The 19,371-nt window shown below is 42.2% G+C and overlaps 1 protein-coding gene across 1 annotated transcript; it reads left to right on the top strand.

The window, feature by feature from the left end:
* Window positions 1-3,290: 3,290 nt before the first annotated feature.
* On the top strand, window positions 3,291-18,793 carry CUNH10orf53 (chromosome unknown C10orf53 homolog). Its single transcript, XM_017885560.1, has 3 exons — window positions 3,291-3,448; window positions 17,641-17,760; window positions 18,429-18,793. Exons 1-3 carry the CDS (start codon window positions 3,352-3,354, stop codon window positions 18,491-18,493), a joined length of 282 nt encoding a protein of 93 aa, XP_017741049.1. The 5' UTR covers window positions 3,291-3,351; the 3' UTR covers window positions 18,494-18,793.
* The last annotated feature ends 578 nt before the right edge of the window (window positions 18,794-19,371 follow it).

The raw sequence follows: 19,371 nt of genomic DNA on the forward strand, positions 1-19,371 counted from the left end.
TAATCCCAGCACTTTGGGAGGCCGAGGTGGGTGGATCATGGGGTCAGGAAATCGAGACCATCCTGGCTATCACAGTGAAACCCCGTCACTACTGAAAAATACAAAAAAAATACAAAAAAGAAAAAAATTAGCCGGGCGTGGAGATGGGCGTCTGTTGTCGCAGCTACTCGGAAGGCTGAGGCAGGAGAATGGCCTGAACCCGGGAGGCGGAGCTTGCAGTGAGCCGAGATCGCGCCACTGCACTCCAGCCTGGGCAACAGAGCGAGACTCCGTCTCAAAAAAAAAAAAAAAAAGAAAAGAAAAAGAAAAGAAAACCCCAAAGAATCTACAAATAAATTAATAGAAAACATTAAAAAGGTCAAGGTAGCTTTTATAAAATCAACACATAAAAGTCCATTTCATTTTACATACCAGCAACAAATAATAAATCACAATTAAAAAGATGTTTACAATAGTGCCCAGAGATAAATCTAACAAAAGACATGAAGAATATGCAGATCATTACAAACATATTGAAAGACACTGGAGAAGATCGAAATAAAGGAGAGGTATTCCAAGTTCACAAATAGGAGGGCCTCAGAAAGAAGTTGGTTCACTCAAATTGATCTATAGATTCAATGCAACTTAAGTCAAACTCTCAACAAGGAAACTTCTGCTTCTCATATGGCAGGCTGTTAATTCGAACTAAGCTTCTCGAAGACGAGATCTTTTAAAATCTGGCATACATCTTTTTAAAAAGCACAAAAGAGCTTACTGAATGAAAATGAGAGAGAGAGCAAGAGTAAGTAAGCATAGCATTGGGGCTTCTCTTACCCCAGGGCTATCTAGTGTTCTTGAATAGGCAGCCTAAAGAATGAGCTGCATTTTTTCAGTCCTTGCAGAAGTAGAGAGTACAAGAACTGGAGTCCAGCACCACCAAGGATGGGGAAACCCTGATAAGTCACCACCCTCCTTAAGCTAGGATCCCAAAGGACAGCACCACAGGAATTCGGATTAAATATCAATCAACCAATCTCCAAACGGACTGTAGCCCAGTTTTGAGCCATCTGGATGGCTCAGAAAAATCTCAAACTCTGGAATTGTAAGAAGATGATCCTGGGTTGGTGCAAGCAGGAGTTAACACGAAGTAAATTTTAAAATCTTCTATAGAGGAAGATACCATCTTAGGCCTCAAATTGTTTCTACAAATAATTTTTTCATACAATGCCCAGCACACAATTAAAATAAACCAGAACTCTAGGAGACAAGACAAAATGCGTAGAAAACAGAGGAAATAATAAACCACAGGAACAAACACATGGGTTCTCCAAACAATGGAATTCTCAAACACAGACTATAAAATACCTATCTTTACTACAATGAAGGAGATAAAGCCAAACCAAAAAACTTGGGAAGAAACTGAAAGTGGCACAGCAGATTTGAAAAGAGAACAAACTATAAAATTTTAGAATTGAAAAATACATAACTGGAATAAACAACCAAATTCCTGGCTTTTCTTCTCAGTTAAGAGCCAAAAAGAAAATTCGTAGACTGGATTACAGGTCAAAATGAATGAATGCGTGCATATCTACATGTATACACACAACCCCAAAAGAAGTATGGAAAAAGAAAAAAGAGAAAAGCACAGAGAAGACACTTGCAGATTACAATGAGAAGGTCTAACATATGTTTAGCTGGAGTCCCTGAGAATGAGAAAATGGAACAAAAGCAGTACATGAAGAAATAATGACTCAAACTTTTCCAAAAACTGATGAAGGACTTTAATTCAGTTTCAAGAATCTCAACAAATCACAAGAGAGGTAAAATACACAGTAGCATATGTTAGGAGAATTAGTGGGAAAGGGTTTTTTAAATCCTTTACTGTTACAGTAAAACTACAGAAAGCAAGAGATAAAGAAACATAAGCAGTCTTGAAAATAGAACAGTAATGGAAAACAACTATTCATTACAAAACTTTTAGCAAAGTTAAAAAACAACGTTAAATTTCTAATTAATAAAAATACCACAGTGAGTAGAGGATTTTTGCCTTTTAAGACGTGTACAAAGTTTACGGAGAACCAGAAAGTAAATCCTTCTAAGATAGGACAGGTAACCATACAGAGCCAAGAGGATGAATAATGACATCATATACAGTCCTGACTTCCTCCATAGTCTGCTGGGTTCAGCTGTGTTGGTGAATTCAGTGGTTCTTGTCCGATGATGCAAAAAACTCTTAAGTGTTGGAGGAAATTATTTATGACCCATAATAATGTCAAACTTCTACTGATATCATTCCTCTATTTACCAATCGTGTATAAACCAATTCTCATCAAAGAAATATGTATCATGGAACATACTGTACACGTGGAGAGAATTAAAATACACAGTAGCATACGTTGGGAGAATTAGTGAGAAAGGGTTTTTAAAACCCTTTACTGTTCAAAAGGAGGGTAAAAATATCAACTACAATTGAATATTTAGAAAATAAAGAAGTGCTGTAATTACAAGGGTATTGCGATTGTTAGACTGGGCTAATTGCTGTAATAATCTCAGTGGTTATGGAATAAATATTTCCTTCTCGCCTCGGTCACCAACAAATGCAGATGGGTGGGGCTCTATTCGGCTCAGCTACTCAGTGGTCCAGGTTCCTCCCACGTTTTGGGTCTGTCTCCCCGGGAGCCTCCGGTCCTCCCTGGGATCCTGTATCTGGCTACCGATAAGAAGAAGGCGACAGCAGGTGTGGAGGAGACTTTTAAGGAGCCATGCCTAGAAGTGGTGGATGTCTTTTATGTCCAAATTCCAATCAGCAGAGCTGAGCAAATAAAAGGGAATTGGACGAATTCACAGTTTTGGCCCCACCAAATACCCTCACTGGTGACAGAATGGGAAGGGGAAAAGAGGTGGGGGAAGACGAATGATGAACAAATACTCCCAATCAATCAAAAACAGGCAAGAAAATAGAAGAAATGCAAGGGTTTCCAATCCATACTACACCGCTGTCACTCTTGGGACCGCAACTTGCCCTCCCTGAACCTCGGTTTTGTAAACAGAAAACATAAAATACTGACGAGGATGGTAAATTGATTCAACCAGACAACGCAGGGAAAGTGCTTAGCACGCTGCCTGACACGAACTTACTGTGCCTGGCTGCTGCTGTTATTTATCACTAACACTTGCCGCAGCAGGTCGAACGCGAGCGTTTGCGGACCAGGCGCTGAGGGTCACGTGAGCAGCTTGGGGCTGGGAAGATCCCCTAGCACCACCCCGGCCCCGCCCCGCGCGTAGCCACGCCCACCCGCCAGGGCCGGAAGAGAGGTTGCTTAGCAGCGTGTGTTTCTCCTTGGCCTTGGCTGCGGCGGCGGAGGCCTGGCGATGCCCAAGAACGCAGTGGTCATCCTGCGCTATGGACCCTACAGCGCAGCAGGCTTGCCGGTGGAGCACCACACCTTCCGCCTGCAGGGCCTGCAAGGTGGGCCTCCCCGCCCGCCGCGTTCGCCCCTGAGCGCCCCAGCCTCTGAGCATCCGTGCGAGTGGTGCCCCGTGCCTAGGCTTTCCTGCCTCAGACTCCGACGAAGCGCCACCTCTCCAGGAAGTCTTCCGCAGGATGATGTAGCAACCTATGGCTTCCAGGGCTGGGCTAAAAGCGTGGGAACGCTCTTCTATCCAAGAGTGAGCTGCGGGCCCACCCAGTGCCCAGCAAATTACAGAAATTACCTCCCTAGAAAAAATTACATAACCCTGCTTTAAGAATTGGGAAACTGAGGATCAAGAATATTAAGTGACTTTAACAAGTCAAATGGCTGGGAAGTAGCATTGCTGGGATTCCATCTCTTAATCGTTCATGCAACAGACTTTTATTAAGCACCCAGTGTGTGTTGGACACCCTTCCAGGGACTGAGGACACACTGTTAAACAGTGATGAATGTCTTTGAAGTAATCTCCTTGTTAACTGCTAAATGACAGTTGTGCCTAAGCTCTAACTGAGGCTAGGGTGGTGCCATGGGAACTAACCATAGTGGGACCTGTGACTAGCCATAATGGGAGGGGAGAGGGAGAGGTCTGGAAAGGCTCATTTAAGTGGAGCCTTAAATGAGCCCACATTTGAGCAGACCTTTAAAGAATGAATAGAAACTAACCAGGTACAGAGAGGAATGTCTTCCAGGCAGAGGGGACTAATAATGTAAGCAATGGCTGGAGGCATTCAACAAATGATGTATTAATATTTGTTAAACTGATGGGGGATGAGGCTGGAGTGGTAGTCAGGGGCCAGATCCTGCAGGGCCACAGACAAGTTTTAGGCAGGGGATGAAGCTGTTACCACTCTGAGAACAGATTACAGTGGGACAAGAGTGGAAACAAGGAAAACAAGACTGTTGGGGGTGGTCCAGGGCTGAGATGAGAGTAGCTTGGACCATAAAGGAGACTATAGATCAAAGTGAAAGCAATGGTACTTCCTGAGAGGATGGATATGTGAGGTAAGGGTAAAAAGAATGTTATCCGGATCTAGTCAGTGTCTGGCTTGAAACAGTGCTGATGGATGGACGTACTGTCCACTAAAATCGAAGACACCAAAGATGGACCACAATTTGGAGGAATATGTGGAACAGTTCCAGAGGAACAGTCTATTTTGGACATACAGATAGTCCCCGACTTAGACTTTTTGACTTTAGGATGGGTTTACTGGGAGGTAACCCTATCGTAAGTCGAGGCAAATCTGAACTTACAATGGTTCTACTTAATGATTTTTCACTTCATGATGGGCTTATCCAGGTATTAAGCCCACTTTCCATTTACAGTGCGTTTATTGGGACCTAACCCCATCATAAGTCAAGGAGCATCTGAATTAAGCTTCATGTGCTTTCAGTTACCTTGACAGAGGTGCTGAATCAGCTCTGTTGTTCTGGAGTTCAGAGAAAAAGTCTGAAATGGAGATAGAAAGACGTGAGTCATTGACTTGGAGGGAACATATAGAATGAGATGACAGCCCAGGAATCAGCATTGATGAACTCCCATCATATGACCCAAACTAAGAATCTTTCAGGCAAAATACCCTGAAGTCGAAGGACACAAAAATTAGTTTTAGCTGAGCAATCAGGGAAAGCCTCCTGGAGGAGATAGCATTTGAGTTTGAGTTTGAAGGATGGGTAGGATTTCAATCAGCAGAGGAAGTTGCTTTCTGTGAGAGAACAGTTGATAGAGAAATTTGTGTTGCAAATACTTCCATGTTTGTATTCATCTATTGGGACTGCCATAACAAAATACTATAGACTATGGGACTTAAACAATAGAAATACATTTTTTCAGTCTAAAGGCTAAAAGTCCCTGATCAAGGTCTGGCAAGGTTAGCTTCTGGTGAGGGCTCTGGGTGCTCTTCCTGGATTGCTGACAGCCACCTTCTCTCTTGTCCTCACCTGGTGGGATTTTTTAGGGAGAGCGAGGAGTAAGCTCTCTGGTGTCTGTTCTTATAAGAAGAAATACACTAATCCTATCAGATTAGGTCCTCACCCTTATAACCTCATTTAACCTTAATTACTTCTTTAAGGACCTATCTCCAAATACAGTCACATTGGGAGTTAGGGCTTCCATATATGAAGTTGGGGGAAGGGGGCAACAATTCAATTCATAGCAGTGTTGCATGGTGATGTTTAAAATGTTTTGAAGTTTTGGCTAAGAGCACAGCCTAAATAAGTGACTTTTCTCTTCCTTCCTCTCTGATGAGCCACACCTACTCACCCTCACTTCATAATCCACCTTTAGTTTATGTTCACTTTCTCTAAAGATAACGTGGATAAAATATGTATTTAAAATTTTGCCATTTTAACCATGTTAAGCATACAATTCAGTGACATTAATTATCTTTACAATGTTGTGGAACCATCACTGTTCTCTCTTTTTAAAATTTTTCAACACCCCAGACAGAAACTGTATTCATGAAGCAGTAACACTCTGTCCCTCTATGTCCGGAATGTGTTCCTTCTGGTGGGTTCTTGGTCTTGCTGACTTCAAGAATGAAGCCACAGACCTTTGCGGTGAGTGTTACAGCTCACAAAGTGGCGTGTCCAGAGTTGTTTGTTCCTCCCAATGGGTTCGTGGTCTGGCTGACTTCAGGAATGAAGTTGCAGACCCTGGCAGTGAGTATTACAGCTCTTAGAGGTGGTGCAGACCCAAGGAGTGAGCAGCAGCAAGACTTATTATGAATAGCAAAAGAACAAAGCTTCCTAAGCGTGGAAGGGGATGCGAGCAGGTTGCCGCTGCTGGCTCGAGAGGCCAGCTTTTATTTCCTTATTTGGCCCCACTCATGTCCTGCTGATTGGTCCATTTTTACAGAATGCTGATTGGTGCATTTACAATCCTCTAGCTAGACACAGAGCGCCGATTGGTGCATTTACAATCATCTAGTTAGAAAAGTTCTCCAAGTCCCTACGCAAACCAGAAGCCCAGCTGGTTTCACCTCTCACTTCCATCCCCAGGCCCTGGTAACCTGCAATCTACTTTGTAGTTTATTTCAGTTAGCATAATATTTCAAGGTTTATCCGTGCTACAGCATGTATTATAGTACTTTATTCCTTTTTGTGGCAGACATACCATATTTTGTTTATCCATTCATCTGTGGATAGACACTTGGGTTGTTTCCACCTTTCCGCTACTGTGAATAGTGCTGTTATGAACATTAGTAAACAAATATCTATTTGAATCCCTATGTTTCAAGGGAGTGAAATTGCTGAGTCATATGGTAATTCTATATTTAACTTTTTGAGGAATGACCAAACTGTTTTCTGAAGCTGCTGCACCATTTTACATTCCCACTAGCAATGCACAAGGATTTCAATTTTCTTTGGTTTTAATTATAGCCATCCCAGTAGGTGTGAAATGGTAACTTGTGGTTTTCACTTAAATTTCCCTAATGATTGGTGATGTTGAACATCTTTTCATGTGCTTATTGACCATTTGTATGTCTTTGGAGAAATGTCTGTTCTTTGCCCATTTTTTAAATTTGGTTGTGCTTTTTTTGTTACTGAGTTGGAAAATTTATTTAGATATTCTGAATATGAGACCCTTAATAGATAAATGATTTGCAAATATTTTCTCCCACTGTGTAAATTAGCTTTTCACTTTCTTGATAGTGTCCTTTGCTGCACAAAAGTTTTAATTTTAATGAAGTCCAATTTATCTGTGCTTTTCTTATGTTACCTGTGATATGTTGTTTAAGAAACCATTGTCTGCTGGGCACAGTGGCTCACACCTGTAATGCCTGCACTTTGGGAGGCTGAGGCAGGTGGATCACTTCAACCCAGGAGTTCAAGACCAACCTGGTTTGAAGTTCAAAACCAGCCTTTTTTTTGTAGAAACCAGCCATCTCTATAGAAAAGACAAAAATTAGGTGGGTGTAATGGCACGCACCTGTAGTCCCAGCTACTCAGTAGGCTGAGGTGGGAGGATCGCTTGAGCCCTGGAGGCCGAGGTTGCAGTGAATCAAGGTTGTGCCACTGCACTCCAGACTGGGTGACAGAGCAAGAAACTCTGTCTAAAAAAAAGAAAGAAAACGTTGTCAAATCTAAGATTATGCAGTTTTGCCCCTATGTTTTCTTCTAAGAGTTTTATAATTCCTAAATTTAGATCTTTGACCCATTTTGAGTTAATTTTTGTATATAGTGTAATGTAAGGGTCCAAATTCATTCAAAAGATATTCATGTGGATATCCAATTATCCAAGACCTTTTGTTAAAGAAACTGTTCTTTACCCATTGAATGGTCTTCGCACCCATGTCAAGAATCAACTATTCATTCATATCAGTCATTGTGAACATTTATTTCTAGGCTCTCAATTCTATTCCATTGCTCTATATGTCTATCCTTATGTCTGTATCACATGATTTTGATTACTGTAGCTTTCTAGTAAGTTTTGAAATCAGGAAATGTGAGTCTTCCAACTTAGTTTTTTCTCAAGATTGTTTTATCTGTTTTAGGTACCTTGCAATTCCCTATGAATTTTAGGATAGGTTTTTCCACTTCTGCAAAAAACACCATTGGGAATGTGATAGGTATTGCATAGAATCTGTATAATCCTTTGGGTAGTATTATTATTTTAACAATATTAAGCCTTTTAGTCCATGCACACAGGATGCATTTTCATTTATTTAGATCTTCCTTAATTTCTTTTAGCAACTTTTATAGTTTTCAGTGTATAAGACTTGCACCTGATTGTTTGCATATATTCCTAAGTGCTTTGTTCTTTTAAATACTATTATAAATGGAATCATCTTCTTTATCTCCGTTTCAGATCAATCATTGCTAGTGTGTAGAAATACAACTGCTTTTTGTGTGTTAATTTTGTTAATTTCTTCAACTTTGCCAATTTCATTTATTAGCACTAACAACTTTTTTTTTAGGAACACTAGCAGTTTTGGGATATAAGATCATGCAATCTGCAAATAGAGGTAGTCTTCTTCCTTTCCAATTTAGATGACTTTTATTTCTTTTTCTTGCCTAATTTATCTTTCTGGTACTCCTAATACTATGTTAAATAGAAGTGGCAAAGGTGGGGCATCCTTGCCTTGTTCTTGATCTTAGGGGGAAAACGTTTAGCGGGTCTTCTTCAATCAGTTGAAGGCCTTGAGAGAACAAATGTTGATGTTTTTCAAAGAACAAGGGACTCTCCCCAAGACTGCGACATAGAAACTCTACTTCTATCTGTAGCCTAGCCTGTGAACCAATTCCTCAAAATCTCTCTTTCTCTCTCTCTCTATAGATAGATAGATAGACAGATAGATTTATAATTAAAATTATATGAACAAAATGAGAATATCAATAAAGAAAAATTCTAAAAAGGAACCAAACAAGTCCTATAGGTCATATAGTATGTTTGTGTATATATATACACACACACACACACACGCACACACACACAGATGGTCCCTGACTTACAATTGTTTGACTTACGATTTTTGACTATATGCTGATGCTTTCAGCTGTGTACATTAATGGTGAGTACCCATACAACCCCATTCTGTTTTTCACTTTCAGTGTAGTATTCAATAAGTTATGTAAAATATTCAACACTTTATTGTAAAATAGGCTTTGTATTAGATAATGTTGCCCAACTGTAGGCTAATGTAAGTGTTCTGAGCATGTTTAAAGTAGACTAGGCTAAGCTATGATGTTCAGTATGTTACGTGCCCTAAATGCATTTTTAACTTACAATATTTTCAACTTACGATGAGTTCATCAAGACTTAAGTTCATTGTGAGTTAAGGAACATGTGTATATATGTATAATATATATATATTTGTGTATGTGTATGTACACACACACACACACACACAGTCACACACATATATATTTTATTGGTTCTCTTTCTCTGGAGAATTCTGACCAATACAACAGGTTCTTGTTTTTTCCTTTCTGCACTTTAAATATGTATCCCACTGCCTTCTGGCCTCCATGGCTTCTGATGAGAAAGCTGATAATCTTACGGAGAATCTGTGTGTGATGAGTCATTTCTTTCTCACTGCTTTCAAGATTCTCTCTCTGTATTTTGACAATTTGTTTCTAATATGTCTTAATATAATACTCTTCGAGTTTATCCTGCTTGGAGTTGGTTGAGCTTCTTGGGTAGGTATTTTCATGTCTTTCATCAAATTTGGGATGTTTTCAGCCATTATTTCTTCAGATATTCTTTCTGTCCCTTTATCTATTTCCTTTTCTCCTGGTACTTCCACTAGGTATATGTTGTTATACTTGAGGGCATCCCACAGGTCTCCAGGGCTGTTCATTTTTCTTCATTCTTTTTCCTTTCCACTCCTCAGACTGAGTAGTCTCAATTGCCCTGTCTTCAAATTTGCTGATTTCTTCTGCTTACTCAAATCTGCTGTTGAATCCGTGTAGTACATTTTTCATTTTAGTTGTTATACTTTTCAACTCCAGGACTTGTTTGGTTCCTTTTTAGAATTTCTCTTTATTGATATTCTCAGTTTGTTCATACATCATTTTTCTAATTTCTTTTAGTTCTTTGTCTCTGGCTTGCTTTGGCTCTTTGAGCATATTTAATGTAGTTGATTTAATGTAAGTCCAATGCCTGGGCTTCCTCAGGAACAGTTTCTGTTAATTAATTTTTTCCTTTGCATGGCCCATACTTTCCTAGTTTTTTGTATGCTTTGTGATTCCTTTTGTTGAAAACTGGACATTCAAATATTATAATGTATAATTTCTGGAAATCAGATTCCCCTCCTTCCCCAGAGCTTGCCATTCCTAACTGTTGAAGGCTTAGCTTGTGGTCAGTGTTTTGACTAAAGGTTTCTTGAATGCAAGGAGCTTTAAAATCAAACAAAAATCCTCTCCCATTATTTGCGTATTTGCTCCATTTTGAGACACTCCTATAAAACTTGGCCAGGCTGTTTACAATTTTGCCTCAGCCTTTACTTCCTGCTTTCACGAACCTATAGATCAGCCAGTGATGAAATTGCAGGATCTTCATGGTCTTTTTTGAGCGTGCATCCTGATCTGAGCCTGTACTGACTTTCTAAATTCCCCAGTATACATGGGTGCTTTTGAATGTCCTAATTTTTCAAAGAAACTCTGTCTAGATTTTCTCTTAGGCTTTATGAGATCTGTTGTGTGTCTCAACTGTAATCTTTTACCCTGACAGTTGCAGGTTTTTCATTTGCCTTACAATGTTTGTGAGCACTGCCCACAGTTTTTCCACCCTGTGTGAATTCCAAGTTAGGCAAACGAACACAAGTGCCTTGATTCAGTTATTCAGGAAGCCCGCAGATGGGTTAGAACAGACAAACACAGTAATCTGTAAATAAGGTCCACTCTGCTCCCTCTGGAATCAAGAACCAGAGTCCCATACTGGGAACCCAGGCTGCTATCTTCAAGACTGCCACCAGGTCGGGGAAGTGGTGCGGCAAGGGCAGGCAAATATGCCACAAAGCTTTCCTACCATTTTAAAGCTACCTTTTCTTTGATTCAGTATTCACTTGGTTGCTGTAGACCTTTGACCATTTTCTAGAGTTTTGACAATGTTGGTTCTGACCATTTCTGGGTTTGTTTGTTTGTTTGTTTGTTTGTTTTTATGTATCTGCAGAGGAATGGGAGTTTGGAGCTGTCTGCTCCTCTGTTTTGTGGAAGTTTTATGTTCCTTGCTCCTGCCACAACCAGGATGATTGTAGGAGTTCCATTAGATCATTTATATACCAAAATTTTTATTAAAGCAGAATGCATAAGTGAACGTTTTGTTATAATATACAACTTAACAGTATTGGGGGAAACTCCCCACCTAGTTTGTCCACAAATCCTGTCAGCTTTACTTGTCACCTCTCCCTCGTCACTTATCTCCTGCCTACATTCTTGGCACTTCTGGCAGAGAGATGGCATGAGCAGAGGATAAGCACAGGGACTCTGAAGTCAACACCTACAGTTTCAATTGGGCTCCACCATTTAGTAGCTTTGTAGTCAAGGTGAAAATCAAGTGGTTTTACCTTTATGAGCCTCAGTTTCCTTGTTTGTAAAAGAGGAATGTGAATCCCTGCCTCACCGATGTGAGATTCTGATGAGCAAGTGCACGTAAAGTAATGAACTCCATGACTGCACACAGTAAGGGCTCTGCAAGCATTAATTCTTATTGTTCCTGAGGAAGGTTCATTGAGAAGGGGGGGTGCAGGCAGCCTGGGCACTTCTGGGGAGCAGCAGGCTATTGGGTCTGGTTGGAGGAGGATGTGCAACAAGGGAGTCCAGCCTGTCTCATCCTTGGCAACAGGAAGCCAGCGAAGGTTCTTGAGCTAAAGGATGATGAAATCAGGGATGTACCTAAAGAGTCCAATTTTGGAAGAAGAAATTTAAGGAGGAGAAGTGGCAGGGTGGGAGGTGGAATGAGCTATTAAGAAATATTAAGCCAGTGGCTAGAAATTACATTCTGGAGTTTGGAAGAAAGATGAAGGCAGGAGATTTGAGTCAAGAATAGCTTTGACTTTAAATGACATCTCTATGCTGATGAACTTCCAAATTTATGTCTTTAATCAGGACCTGTCGTTGCCACTGGCATGTTGAGTAGGCATCTCAGACTTAGTATGCCCCAAATTTCCAACTAGACTCCTAGCACTCACCCCCACCAGCAGCTCTGCCCACTTCCCCTCTCCACTGCTCACAGCAGCTCCATCTTGCAGTTACTCAGGCCTGACACCCTGCAGGCACCTCTCACTCTTCTCTTTCCCTCACACTCCCTGTTTAGTCTGTCAACACAATTTGTCAGCTTTGCCCTCGAAGTACACCCAGAATTAATCCCTCTTAGGCCTCCTGACTACCCCCTCTGCATTTTTTGTCCACCCGCCAACATCTCCTGCCTGGATTACTGCCATGGCCTCCTGACTCCATTCCCTGCGACCCTCATCTGCTTGCAGTCTGTTCTCAACACCACAGCCAGCTGATACTGGTAAACCTGAATCACAGCACGGCCTTTACACCTGAGAACATTCCAGGCCCCCCCCACCAGCTCACTCAGGGGAGAAGCCAAAGGCTCACATGGCCCCCTAGGCTCCTCATGGCCCCCCAGTTTCCTCATGGCCCCTCTGATCTCACCCCCTCCTGCTTCTGCCTATCCTCTCCCTGGCCCGCTGCTGCAGCCACAGCCACCTCCTGCAGTCCTTCAGTGCTCCTAGCCAGCTCCCACCTTGGGGCTTCACAGCCGCTCTGCCTGGAACGCTCTTTCCCACGTGGTTTTCAGCTTCATTCTCTCAGTCTCAGGATATTCCTCAAAAGCCACCTTCATGGGCAGGCCTTCCTTGGACATCCCACCAAAAACGTCAGCACTTCCCTCTGCCTCCCTCTTCCTGCTCTCCCTTCCCTCCTTATTTCTTCTTCATGCTCTTGATTACGTACCTCAGCACGCACTCACCTGTATACCTTGTTACCCTTCTCCCCCACATGCTTTGAGGAGGGAAGGGGCAGGGGTTCTTGTCTGGTGCTGTTCTCTGCTGGGTCCCAGCCCAGAGCTGTGCCTGGCATATTGTAAGAATAAACCTTAGTTAAAATCAACCTGCATAAAGCCGAATGCTAGAACCACAGGAGGTAAGACTGCAGAGGAAGCAAGGAAAGACAGGACTGGAGATGGCAGGACGAGACAGCCCCGCTGAGGGCAAGGTGTGTTAAGAGGAGCAGCCTGTGGAGGAGCAGGCGCAGACTGAGGAGAGAACTGGAGGCATAAGGGAGCAGGTGATGGCATTTCGAGAAGAAAATGACCAGTGGGCTCCAAACTATTGAGCAGAGGTGATTTCTAGGGAGAGAAGAATTCATGGCTGATTAAAGACTGAGAAAAAGAGTATTTTCCTAATTTACCCTCAGCAGGAGAGCAAATTGAACTGTCATCCTAGAGGACAACTTGTCAGTGTCTGTTAAAATGTGATCATATACTGTAGAATCCAACTGTTCCATTTCTCAATATCTTCCTTATAAAAGAAAAAACAAACCTCATGCACGCACAAGGATGCATGCTGTGAATGTTTTCCACAACATTCTCAGTGATAACGAAAAATTGGAAACAACCAGAAAAAGGAATGACTAAATAAATTGTAGTGCATACATCATGTAAAATGCTACACAGCACTGAAGAAGAACGCAGCCACTCTATGTGTGTGACAGGACTGGGGCACACGATGCAGTGCGAAGGGAACAAAGCATGGTCTTGAATGCCATGGTCTTACTGCTACTGAAAAAGACAGAGGGAGAGAAGAATTAGGGGTGATTTTTAAAATTTTGTCCTTTTCTATAATTTTAAGGTTTTTTTTTAAAAAAACTAATTATGAATCTGCATTACATTGATAACTTGATTTTTTAAATTTAGAGTTCAAAAAACATATTTGTTTTTACCATCAAAAGTATTTTAAAGAACCAAGAAAGGAGGTGGGTCTGAGAGGGGTCGGGAGCTCTGGGAAGCCATTGAATTGCGATGGTTTCCTGACCTCTGAGAGGGCGGGCTGTGGACCTGGTGAGCTGAAGGTTTCCCTGCAGGAGGTGGGCGGGTAGAAACACAGCAAAAAGGAAGGCAGCAGGCGCAGGCGGCACTTCCCACAGTAGGGGAGGGGAAGAGTATTTGGAGAAGAGCAAGAGGAGCATTTTTGTGGCTGAAGGAGACTTGAGGGTTGCAAGGTATCAGTAGGTGGTTGATTTGTAAAGTCAGTTCTGTATATCGATGAATGATAAGTCATGTAATACCGGCAGCCAACAAGGGCCAGGGTGTTCACCACAGCAAAGCAGGGAGCATCTGCACCCCCCACAACTTTAGACCCAGCAGGCAGAGAGTGGTACCTTTGCAGGCCCTCCTCTGTAAAATCTGCATCTGAATTCTGTGTTTCTTTTAAAATTACAGCTCTTTATCATTTCCCAAAGCCCTGCTGGCTTTAGAAATAGGCCTGATCTTTTCTGAACTTACCATGCCTTTAGCAATCTGAAAATTTTTGTTCTCTCTTTATTATCCATGAATTATAATAACTCAGCAAAATGTTTCCACTATGACCTCAATGCTGGTGAAGCTAAACTAATGCTTAACAAAAAGTTCTAAGTAATTTCCCTGGCCACGCTTGCCCCTTGCATGCTGTACTTAAGTTTGCCAAATGACCCCCTCAGAGGGCTTGGAAGGAATTGAAACCAATCCAGAAAATAGAATCCACCCTACGTAGCTGAGACACCCTGTGTGCCATTCTCCTGTGCTAGCTATGCATCGGCGGCCCTCGCTCGTGGGCATAGGTATGCCTCTGTGCTGAGTAGAGGAGGGAGAGAGGTCTGTTTACCTTTACTTCCTGACCAGTGGCATTTAAATCATTCGCAGATGGTGCACAATTCCACCAGCACCGGCAAGAAGGGAGGCTTTTGCATGTCCCTTTCGTTTATTTAGATCCCCCTTGAAGAATGAGGTGCCACTTCAAAGAGGCAGGCGGGCTGCAGGTGGCCTTATAGCTTCTGGTTGATTTATGCTGGAGTTTACCCACTGCCTTTGCACAGGCTTTGTTTCAGGGAGTATATTTATCTGACCTTTCTTTGACTAGACAACCCCACAGCAGCTCATGGAAGGAAATGGGTGCTCCATTTAGAGAGGTGGCATTTGGATGAGCTGCAGGAATTCCGGGGTGTCTAGTGTTTGATCCCTTAAGCCTGCACTGGCCACCTTAGAGCCAGCTCAACACCTCCCAAAGTGATGGGAAGGGAGTGTCCTGGGGCTGAATATTCAATGTAGACTCTGAGGCAGCTTGTCGCTTTAGCAAGAATCAGACTTAGGTCACTCTGTGGGTCAAAAAGTGTCATGGGCAGTGCCCAGGGCCATTCTATGTTTGCTTCTTCAGTGAGCCTGTATTAAAACCAGGCACTTGGAGAGAATTCTGGTCAGTGAGGAAGACACGTGCCCTTTAAGACCATGAGAGCCTGTACTTCGTGCCCCTGTAGAGGGCAGAGTGAGGAGTGGTGTGTCTCTTAAGAGGGTTTCTTCCTGTTGGACTTAATTTGCCCGAAGATGAGGTGGACCCCCACTATTCAGCACCCCTCAACTCTATAGGGTGAGTGATTCGGTGGATCAAATACTGTTTCTGAGCTACATCATGCTGTGTAAGTGCCACTGTCCTCTTAAAACAAACTCCAAGCTCAGATGTCACATGAGGCTCAGTCAGCAGGCCCTGCAGGAGGGCCGGGGCAGGTTACAGCGTGCTTGCCTCCTGGGGCCTCCTCCCATAGGGCTGCTCCTCGCTCACAGTCCATGCACCCTCGCTTCTCCAGGCCTTAGAGAGCTGGCACTGGATTTTAACCACAGAGTGGCAGCACCTTGCCTCACAGGTGGGGGTGGAGGGCTGGTGTAAGGTGGGAATGGAGAAGCTGTTTTGCTCCTGATTTCTTCCTGTCAAATTGAAGTCCATCTTCCAGGAGTGTCGTCAGACAAATGCAGCTCCCCCGTCCTGAGGGGTTGCTGCTGAGGGAGCATGGGATCCCAGAAATCTCTGCGCATGGACTGCCTTTATGTCTCCCTAGATGATCAGCTGCCTTTCCACACGAGCTGGACCACTTCATTTAAACAAGTCACGGGTCCAAGCTGAGTGTCTTCTTCAAAGACGTTTAAGAACAAAACACTTAAACAGGATACAATAAGTATGCCAACGAAAAAGATGCAACCATTTTTTAGAGACGCATTAGCTGACACGGGTCAATTAGGGCCACCTCTGGGTACCCAGGGAGTGCTGTCTTGTTAATGGAGATCCTTGCTGAGTCTTTTTCTGAAGTTCCTTTCCAGAAGTGAAATTAAAATCGCAGAATTAAAATGTTCACAGTTGGGGCTGGATGTTCTTGAACTGATTGAAAGATGAAGAAGTGGACACACCAACATTTTGAAACAGCAATTGTCTCTGTAATTAAGTACAATTAACTGGCATAACTGTTTGCTTTACTCCGTGTAAAACTGACTGAAATGGCAAGACTTTAAAGAGTATGCCCCCGTCTGTTTTCTCTTTCCATCCTAACTAAAATTCTCACCAACATATGAAGACCAACAAAGGTAATGATTGGCACACTCACTCTAATATTGATGTTGTGGGGTAAATATATCCAGGAAACTGGGGAGAAATACATTGGAAAAAATAGAGCTCTAGACTGTCTAATGTACATCATTTCTTCTAAGCCACACACCTTTGCATTTCCACAATAAAAAGATTAAATCCAACAATTATTCCATGACTGATCTCTGGGGAAGGAGCCATTGAATGTAAATGGTAACCAAAATGCAGATTCCAAAGGTAAGAATAAAAGTTACTTCATTAGCTTTTCTAAAAAACTTTTTTTTCAGATTATTATAGGCAATCTGGAAAATGCTGAAAGAATAAAGAGAAAAACATTTCCCAAAATCTCACCACAGACAGATATTCAATGGGTATTTTCTTCATCCTTATATACATATTTGAATTCATATTGACTGTATATTTTAAACATGTATTATACATATTTGTATCCTAAGTTTTGCTTATATTGCAAGTATTTTCTTGCCATTAAAAAAGTTCATAAACATTTTATAAATGTCCAAATGGATATTCCACCATTTATTTGGCCATCCTCTCATTATTAGATGTATAAGTTATTCACAGTATTTTGCTATCATAATAATAGAGAAAAGACATCTTGTTGCAAAAATCTGCCTGTATTGTTTTATTTTTTTCTTTGGGAAGCTTTCTTTTAAGTGTAATTTCCTGGACTAAAGATTAGAATCATTTTTTGAGGCTTTTGGTAGGTACTGCCAGATTTACCTCCAGAAGGTGCTCAATGTGTACTTCCATCAGCAGGGTAAGAAGCTGCCTATTCCCCCGAGTCTTCTCCAGCACTGAGTGTGGTCTCTATGAGATTGAGCCTCTGGAAAGCCCAATAGCCCTTTACTAGAGAAAGCTCATTGTTTAACAGATCACTTTGGTGTGGGACAAATAGCAACTGAAACCTGAATTACTCAGGCCTCTGGCTGTGCTTCCCAGCAAAGGTGAGGGCACCTGGGACCAGCACCCAGAAGGTGCCTACCAGGGCATTTAAGTGATACCCATGAGCAGCTAGATGGCAGACAAGCTACTGTCATCATGAGGACTGCTACCAATCAGGTTAGTTTGAAGTCTGACCCCATGTCACTCACCTCCTTTTCTGTCCTTCCCAGCTGTGTTGGCTAGAGATGGACACGAGGTAATCCTAGAGAAGATAGAAGACTGGAATGTGGTGGAACTCATGGTGAATGAAGAAGTCGTTTTCCACTGCAACATTAAGGACTTGGAGTTTGGTAAGCCCTTTGGCGACATTTCCAGCCAGGACTTTGCCTCCTCTGAGGAGTCCCTCAATTTCTAGTTGAAATGATCAGTATGTCATGCCTGGATTCAAATTGGGTTTCTTTCTGAGACTGAAACTTCTACTGAAAGCCCTGTGCTTTCAGTGGCACACACAGGAGAACATCCAAAACCACACAGTAAAGTGTGTGATGCTTCAAGTCTTCCCAAACATTGGAAACAGAAGAGGAAGGAAAATGAAGTGAAGCCCTGGACTTCAAGGGATGTGATGGAATTAAGGGATAACAGTTTTTTTTGTACTTTAATAATATACATTCTATTATTGTTTGCTTTTGAAGCTGCTTTTGTTTCACTTGTTTATTCTATCCTGACTTGCTAAGATAATTTGAGTTGATATGCCAGCAGTGCATGACACTATCAGCAACATTCATGTGATGTCTTTGTCCTGGAGAGCTTATGGCCTGGCAGGCTGGCACCGTGCATGCCTCTCTGTGCTCAGAAGTTAAAGCTTTGCAATCCACTAACACTCTCTTAAAAACTAGTTAACATTTTACCAGCCCGTGGCCTTTGAAAATGCACTCTGAGTGGAACCCACAGGTATGTCTGATATGATAACAAATTGTATATAAAGCTGACCAAAAGACAATTATATCTATTTCCCTAGGAGGTGATGGTAAACTAGACCCATTGTGTGAAAAGGCCAGGATAGCCGTGCTGAACTCCTACTGATCTCCTCATGGAACAGGCATCTCAAGTCAGCAGAACAGCAGCTGCCCCAGCCATTCTATGATACAGGGAGAAGTGGCTGTGCTGCAGTGTGGACACTGGGCTCTACTAGTCAGAGCAGGGCAACTCGGGCCTGACCTCCAGCTTACACAGCCTCAGGAATCTCACCCGGCTGCACAGGAGCTCACAGAAATAATAAAAACCACATCATTTGTAACATCTCTCAATCCCAACCCACAGGGAGAGCCCTCCAATATCAGGTACACATTGAGCTGAAGGAAACAATAAAATGCAATCAAATAACAAGGTGCCATTCCTGACTAATAACACATAGTTGCCAGAAGCATCTGAGATTCCGTTGTTTAGTCCTCAAAGAGCTCAGAACAGGTAAAATTAAAGAGAGGTTGGGGGAAGGGTGGGAATAAAGGCTTTTGAAAGTCTGAACCAAAAGCAAATGTTAATATTTGGAAACCTTGTTATTCCTACAGATTTATTTCGACTCCTGAGGGAATAAATATTTTAAATTGCTAATATAAAATTAGCTGAAATCAAATCTTCAGTTACTCTCATCTAAAACAAGAAAATGACCTGCCTTCTTTTGCATTAAGATTGTCTAAGGAGGGCACGAAGAGTCCTTGGCAGAATGTGAGATGGTTCCCTGGTCCCTCTGGAGTAGAACACCACCCCACAGAGTTAAAGAGGGTTTTCACTGTGTTCAGTGTGAAAATCAGTCTTGTCAAAATGATATTTTTACTTTCCAGTCTTACTCACCAATGTGTGGATACATTCTTAACTATAGAGTAACGGAGAGGGGGAAATGTGGATACTGATCGAAAGACGTCAAATGGGAGGTCATGGTAAGAAGGCCTCACACCTATGAG

This window comes from Rhinopithecus bieti, unplaced genomic scaffold (assembly GCF_001698545.2).
Source record: "Rhinopithecus bieti isolate Rb0 unplaced genomic scaffold, ASM169854v2 scaffold_15143, whole genome shotgun sequence".
NCBI lineage: Eukaryota > Metazoa > Chordata > Mammalia > Primates > Cercopithecidae > Rhinopithecus > Rhinopithecus bieti.

Bases quoted from the DNA above. Each gene is read 5' to 3' on its own strand.
- CUNH10orf53 (XM_017885560.1), top strand. From the start codon at position 3,352: ATGCCCAAGAACGCAGTGGTCATCCTGCGCTATGGACCCTACAGCGCA. The intron at 3,449-17,640 runs GTGGGCCTCCCC...TGTCCTTCCCAG, and splicing joins CCGCCTGCAGGGCCTGCAAG to CTGTGTTGGCTAGAGATGGA. The intron at 17,761-18,428 runs GTAAGCCCTTTG...CTATTTCCCTAG, and splicing joins CATTAAGGACTTGGAGTTTG to GAGGTGATGGTAAACTAGAC.